The sequence below is a fragment of the Cottoperca gobio genome, chromosome 9 (assembly GCF_900634415.1).
Source record: "Cottoperca gobio chromosome 9, fCotGob3.1, whole genome shotgun sequence".
Lineage (NCBI taxonomy): Eukaryota > Metazoa > Chordata > Actinopteri > Perciformes > Bovichtidae > Cottoperca > Cottoperca gobio.
In genome coordinates this window covers 17,239,179-17,247,127 of record NC_041363.1, presented here as the reverse complement: position 1 = coordinate 17,247,127, position 7,949 = coordinate 17,239,179, and the positions used below count along the sequence as shown (strand labels likewise).

The 7,949-nt window shown below is 39.1% G+C and overlaps 1 protein-coding gene across 1 annotated transcript; it reads right to left on the bottom strand.

The window, feature by feature from the left end:
* Positions 1 to 7,949, bottom strand: plpp5 (phospholipid phosphatase 5). Its single transcript, XM_029440184.1, has 8 exons — positions 7,797 to 7,949; positions 6,099 to 6,239; positions 5,873 to 5,981; positions 5,160 to 5,250; positions 5,008 to 5,071; positions 4,788 to 4,912; positions 4,064 to 4,234; positions 1 to 2,564 (listed from the first exon to the last, which is right to left on the bottom strand). Exons 2-8 carry the CDS (start codon positions 6,167 to 6,169, stop codon positions 2,395 to 2,397), a joined length of 801 nt encoding a protein of 266 aa, XP_029296044.1. The 5' UTR covers positions 6,170 to 6,239; positions 7,797 to 7,949; the 3' UTR covers positions 1 to 2,394.

The window sequence follows — 7,949 nt, the reverse complement described above, 5'->3', positions numbered from 1 at the left end:
AAAAAAAAGCAGAATGACCACAGAAATGTAAACATAAAATCATAACTGAATCACAGACTTCAGCGTTCACCGTCTTAAATGGAAGTCGATGAAAACAACCAGAAACTAACAGGATAGCACCATCACCTGGAGAGGATAGCAGTCTGACCTCACTCAGGTTCATCAGAAAGATCTGGTTTCACCATCACTCCACCAACTGACCCCTACGCACCTCCACGTCTCTCTGCCTCTGGTGAACATTCACACGTCAGACGTGTTGGCAGAGGAGTCAGAAGAGTTACGGAAACCAGACCTACAGTAAGCCTGAGACCACTCATGTAGGAACACTTTCTTTTACAGTCACATTAAAGGAATACTTTGGATTGTTTGAAGTAGGTATTTATCTATAGTCAGTGTATTACTTACAGTAGATGACAGCACGCCCCCACTTTGAAGAAAACAGACGAGTACGGGTATGAGAGCTTAGCAATTTATCGATTGAGGCAGCGTAGAGGTATTGTGAGGTAAAATGACTGTTTTTAACAATAAGGTCTAGTGGCTCTGAAGAGACCATAGATAAAGCCCCTGAGGGAAAGCTTAAAAAATATTTTAAATATAGCGTACACTTAATCTGATGTTTTTTAGGTGTCAAACATACGTTCTGCTGCTGCCCCTGTCCACAGCCATGCATTGCTTTGCTTTCGAGCCGTAACTCCCACCTGTTTCTCCATCTCCTGCAGGTAATACACTGACTATTGATACATCATACAACCCCACTACAAACAACCCAAACTATTCCTTTAACTATATTAGCAGATTCAGTTAGAGCAAAGATGTGATCATCAAGTACAGCGAGCACTGCAAAAACCGTGAGAAGAGATGAGCGGAGCTGCTACATCAGTGCGTTATACTGAGGATGGGGCATCTGAACCCTTTCCAGATATTAATCAAACAAACAATCTGTGAATGGAAACATTCACAATATAATACAGGAAGACAGAGAAATTTAAAGCAGTCAAGACAGAGACAGTAGAGTCATGTGGAGATCAAATCAAAGATATGAAGTTCATCCAGGGGTTTTGATTAACCTGCTTTACACATAAAGGTGCTTTCAGAGAAAGGGGGGGGGGGTCATATGTACTGTGGGACGATGTTGTCAAGATATTTTACCAAACAGTCGGGTGATATTCTGTACTTTTGTTTCTAGTTGTCAACTAAGCAATGACAATGAATTGATCCTACTAACACATGTTGTCGTCTGTGCCACAGACACATTGTTGTCCCAAAGCAATTTAGACATTAAATGTGTATTAATCTGCAGCTGAATAAAGGCCCCAACAAATGCACTATTTACTCCTGGTTGAGTAACATTTACTAAGAGCTATAGTGCGCAGGTGGTTTAGCAAATTACTGAGCCTTTTTCAGATATTAAAGTACAAATCATGACGTAAATATACTATGATGAGGAGGATTTTATACATATTGGCTTCCCCTACTTTAAGATACAAACAGCCCACATAAACTGCTCTTACTTCACCAATCGCTTTCAAATAAATTACTATATGGTATATGTTGTTTCACATTTAGGTCTTGTGATCACACTGAACCAAAGACCTCTTAATCTCAACCGTTAATAAATGGATTATCTAATATCGGAACTCTTTTTTTAATTGATTAATTAATCATTTAGATAAATGTCCAAAAACTATGAAACTGCACAATCATTCAGTTTCAAATTGATTATCTTGGCCAACCCTTACATATTAAATTTATTATGATAAAAAAGCAGCAAATCTTCATATTATAGAAGCTGCAACCATCAAGTGTGTGACATCATTGATAAATTCTCTTGACTATATATATTGTTTCCCAAAGGCCAGGAATGAATATCTTAACACAAACACCAAATACTGAATATTTTTCAACCCGGCTTGCTGAAAAAGTTGCAAGTTTACAAAACAATCAGAACATTTTGTCCCTTATCATGAGAAACTTCCCCGCAGCTGTTGTGAGTATTTAAAGTTACGTGATCTAGAGGCACAATACACAAAGTGTGTCGGGTTGGGCCTGATGGAAAATAATAAATGACATGGTATCCATCAAGCCCTCCAATGTTGATAACATTTGTATGTAATGTAATGTATGTAAGTAATGACGTTTGGAAACCCACACTTCAAGTTGCAGCAACTCTCAAGTGTTTCAGAAACCATTCAGAAGAAATGTGTCATTAGTCATTTTAGTTCTGAAAATAAACCATGTGTCACCATACAAAATAAATCCCACAATACAGTTACAGTGATTGACGATAAACAATAAATATTGATTAACTGCTCAGCCCTAAGGGTGTGAAAACCAGAATTAGAAAGATTACCATGTAACCCGTTATGAATGACACCAGTAACAGTTACAGCTGTTCTACAGCGGCAGGATGTAGTTGGAGTTGGCCAGTTTGCGCTCCTGTGCGGCGGGAACAGTCTCTCTGTGACGCAGAGGTCTGTGGCAGTCAGCGTCCTGAAGAGGAGGGTAGTGCTGTCTGTAGCACAGCCAGGCGAAGGAGAGACCCAGCAGAGATCCCACTAACACATCTATATGGAGAACACGAACACACACACACACACACACACACACACACACACACACACACACACACACACACACACACACACACACACACACACACACACACACACACACACACACACACACACACACACACACCTTAAAACTTAAAGAACTCTTCATATGCACAACGATTACAGAGAAGCAGTCGTTAGATCACAGGCTCCCTCCAACAATGCTCATTATAGTGGCAATAGAAAAGTATTTAGTTTTAACTTATCATTATGAAGTAAATGTTAATTGCACAATCAAATTGCTACAGAATAATGACACCATCGACGTTTAGTTTGGTTCCTATAAGCCTCGCTTTCACTATGCAACTGTGTCTGCCACCGGGTACGATCTGCAGGAAAATAAAGGCTTGATCAACGACACAAAGCCGTAGAAGACAAAATGCAGTGTCCCTGTGAAGTGCTGCCAGCTCTTTTCCAATGAAAGGAGCGATCACAAACTCTAAAAGTAGTAATCATCGCAGTCATATGCTATGTCACATTTTCGCACATTAATTTGCATAGAGCTTAGTGGTTGTGTTGATGGAGCAGAGGGAGAGACTGTTGGCAGGAGATCCGTGGACTCGGAGTTACAATATAATATATTTGAATATATTTCTTGCTTTTTCCCTTATGGTCTGAATAGTTAGAGTAGCAGACACTGAGGGAAACAGAAAGAGAACCGGTTGTCTTTGCAACAGCGGCACCAACAATAATACCGCTTGGAAACGAGGAGGCTGGGGAGGGAGTTGAATTTCTGAGTAGCAGTGAGGACGCAGAGCTCAGTGTTGTTGTATAAGGCGGACTCAATGAGCAATACATGTTTTTACGGACTCCCTATTGTGAGAGAGAGGTCAAGGGCATACATGATTTGAGGCTGTATGGAAAATACGACTATAAAAGAACTACAGCGAGGCTCCATAAATCTAAGAACAATGTGGACACAATACAGACAGAAAACAAATTGGTTCTCAAGCTTTGTTCATGTTAGTTATTTAGGTTCCTTGTGTAAAATATCTTTCCATGATAAAATGTGCTGTTATTGTAATTTGATTCCTTCCTGGTAATGTTTCAAAGATAAAAGGGTAAATATTATGGTTCATACAATATGGACAGAACTGAATGTATTGTAAATTTGATCTTGTTTTACTCTGAAATTCCTTTAAAATGCATAACATTTAAAGAGCATTTCAATTTGTAATAAACTTCTCAAACTTGATACTCAAAAAATGTAAAATTAATAAAAATTTTACTGTATAAAACTATCCACCAGTTTAACGGAAAAAAATATAAAACGGTGACAAATGGTCATATTTCTTTCGATAGACATGAGAAACATTTAAATTATCCCATCAATCGTTGACATCTTTCCCCGTGTCCCTCTAAACCCAAATCTTCTGCTACTGGTCACCAATTACATGCAAATGGTTTTGTTTTTCCCACAATGCATCATTCTGAGCATTTCTGTGACTGACCTTGCCAGTGGTGTTTGTAGTCGCAGGTTCTGGAGAGGGCGATCACAGTCGCGATGAGTAAAGGTGTGAGGAAGGCACACAGCCGCCACGCTCTGCCTTGACCCGCTGCATTGAAGCAGCGCAGCTTTCCTGCAACGTACAGCGCTGTGAAACCCAAACCTGCAAAGGCAACTGGGACCGAGGAGAAAGAATCGAAAGGGTGATCAGAGCCAGAGGAAGTTTTATACAGAACCAGAGAGAACTTGAAGAGAAAACAACAACAAGAGAAGCATTAGAGATGGAGACGCTATTTAAAAAAGGGACAGTTCACCCTAAAATCAAAAAGACATTTTCCTCTTACCTGTAGAGCTATTTATCAATCTAGATTATTTTGGTGTGAGATGTCTGCCTTCTCTTACATATAACGGAGTCACTCTGCTTGTGGTGCTCAAAGCGCCAAGAAATACATTTGACAAAATGTGTGACAAAACCTTTGTCTCTTTCCAGAAATCATGACCCAGTTACTTAAGATTTGGGGTGAACTGTCCCTTTAAGAGTAACGTGGGATGCTCTCTTTCACAGATAACAAAATTAGAGCCTGAAGGCTAAAATACACTTACATACATCTATTTTCAGATATGATATTCCCTACTGCCTCACTCTCTACATTTGTTGTTTTTCCTTGTTGCCATCTGATGAAAATGTACCAGCTACTGAGGCACAATCAACCATAAAAGGTTCTTACAGGAAGAGTGCCCACTGGGAAAGCTCTTCCTGCCCTCCATGACCACATCTGGGTCACCGCTGCAGCGCAACTCCAGGTTCATCTGACCGTCTGGAAAACAGCGATAGAAGAAGTCTGGCCGAGGCCTGAGGCGGGGACAAACACAGAGAGGGCAGATTTAGGCTTCTATACACTGCAACACTGCGTTTCATTACCATCTGCTATGTTTGTGTACGATTACCTGCCAACAACAAGTTTGATGACGTTGGTGAAAACTCCGTTCAGCACAAGAGTCAAAGTCACAGCTGGATGACAAAAGAAAAAGGACACAATCATGAGAAAGACCAACAAAGTTGTGTTGTTTTAATGTGAAAAAACATTCTTCTTTCTTACCCAGCGAGGCCTCCTTCAGATCTCCTCGCTCGGTCTTCTTCAGGAAGGTGAAAACCAGGATTACAATCAGCGGGGTGAAAACCGCCACACTCTGATAGAAAGAAAAGAGTGTAACAACTCTAATCCACTTAAAGTCTGCACACACTAGTTTTTTGTAATGACTTTTCAGGCGGCCGCTGGACTTCCGTTTAATTCCCTACAGAAAGAAAATCAACCTGCAGAGGCTTACTTGTTTGAGTAAAGTCAAATGTAAATCTATAGCAAAACTGTGAGCATTTATGTCCACCATCTGGCCCAAAATCATGTTCTTGCTGCGGACGACTGCATAGTGCTTTATCACAATGACACTGAAGTCTTTTGACACAAATATAATAAGTGAAATTCATTGTGGTAGATTACCTCGTCTTAAGTCTTGTCCTTATCGATTGTTTTTTAAACTGTAATGAAACCGGTGGTTGTGTGAAAGGTGGAGAATTAATCTAAAAAAAAAAAAAGGTAAAATTTGCTTTGGAGAATGGTTGTGAAAGTGATGTTAACTGTGATTAAAATGCTAAAAATAAACATTGTAATGGTCCTTTAAACACAGTAAGAGGCGGGAAGTGAGGTCAGATATACCGATTGTTGTGAAGGATGAGGTCAGAGGGCAAAACACGAAACTGAGGGATTTATTATGTTCCATTTTTTACTCAGAGGCGTGCAGACATAACACTTACAAACATGAGAGTGGTGGGGACATGGTCTCTCTCCACACGGTGGAACTTATACAACCACATCTCCTCTGGCTGGATCTCACGGTAGAAAGGAGGAAGCTGCTCCGTCACACTACACCAACACATAAAGAGCCATGTTTGTTTGCCCATCATTAAAAACAATGCTTGTCTTTAACATAATAGATCCATAAAGAAATCATGCATACGATTCAAAGTTGGATATACTTACAGGAACACGAGCAACAGCGCCATCCGGATGGAAATCTCCGACAGGAAACCACGAAGCAGCCTCCTCTTCATTTTGTTTCTTGGAGTGGACTTCAGTCAACAGCAAACATCGTCACTCCACCGTCATTTAACTTAACTGCGACTAGAAAAAAAATTGAAAGTTGAGTTTAAATTTATATTTTTACATTTTTATACACTTAAACATTTTTGATGAATTTTGTTATCAAAAAGCTGTGACCGAGATTAGTACGACATTTTGCAGAAAAATAAACTTTCGTGTACAAACTAAGAAGAATAGAGAAACTGTTTCTAGAGTACCTGAAACACATCTTTTGCATCTCTGTACTGAAAGCTCCTATTACTTATCGACCAACATATACACTGATACCGATAGAGGTTCAAGGTTCATTCATTGTCATTGCACAACAAAATCGTCCCTTTATGCTTTATGGTTTATATTCTTCTGTATCGCTTGCCAGATGGCAGCAGGGTGAACAGGCTGTTGATATACCGTAACAGTTAATATTGGTCGGTATGTTGGATGGGCAGATTTATAAGCCTATAAACGTAGCTTTTTCCCCTCTTTCACATAGTTTATAAAAAAGATTTGCTGCTCCTGAATTTGAACATTTTGTCAAGTGTCAATGTAACGACAGGGAAAATAACTTGGATGCAAACATTTCAGATGCAGTTAATCTTGTGATTATTTTGGGTAAATATCCTATTCATACTTGTAATTGAAAAGGCAGTATTCCCTTTATCATAATTTTACCGAGTACTGTAGGTTGCTGAAACGTATGATAAAGATGAATAGAAAGGCTAAAAAAGTGTATACATCTACAGCTCATTCCTTGCTTTTTAATGTCTCTTCCCTTGAACTTTGTCTGTATATGTGATGGTTTCTCTTCTTTTTTGATTATTGTTTTGCTTGTAAAAATGTTTTTCCTCTCTTTATATTTTCAGTATAATGGTATCTCTATCGTTTATTGTTTGCGTCCCATTGTGTTGTAGCATTATTTCCACCATTGTTCATTGAATTATATCATTCATCTTTGAACATTAATTCCTTATTTTGTTTATTTTCCTTGTGCTAAAAATAAGGGGGAAAGATATCCTAGTGGTCTTGAGAAAAACATTTCAAATCACAGTCAAATGTAAAACCACATATAATTTCTAAATGAGCTTTACACTCACGCATCAGCAGTTGTTATTGGCCCTTGTCCCTCAAATACTCACGCTCTCTCTCTCTCCAAAGAAGGAGAAAACTACCCAAAACCGTACAAATTAGGACAATATTCTCCTTTCTACAAAGTATCTCCACCACTTTTAATTTGTATAAATATCTGGTGAATTATTAGTAAAGATAATGTTAAGTATCTTCCAGGTTTTAGCCCATGCTCTGTCTAAAAGGTTATTTAAAAAGGCCAACATGCTGCATCTGTGCCCTCCTCTTTCAGGTGACACACACATTTATAAAAGCTTACATTAAGCTTAAATTAAGCCTGTTTTTTTATTTTATAAAAACAATATTACATGCACGGCGTCTTTCAATACACAGAACAAAAAAAATGTAGTGCCTGTGTGATGTAGAAACAAGATGTTAGCAGACTAAGCTAAGCTAGCTAGCAACATCTGTCAAACAAGACATCTGGCCCATTTCCGAGTTGTCAAAAAAGGGAATCCCGGCTCCGTTACTAACCTTTAACAGGTCGTTATTTTATCTCTTCATCCTCGTATTTTCACATGCCGTTAACGTGAATCAGGCCTCCACATCCTATGTTTCTGCGGCCAATGGAAGTCGCACATTTGAGGTCTTAAGGGATGCCACGGAGGAGACTGAGCACTGCGTGAA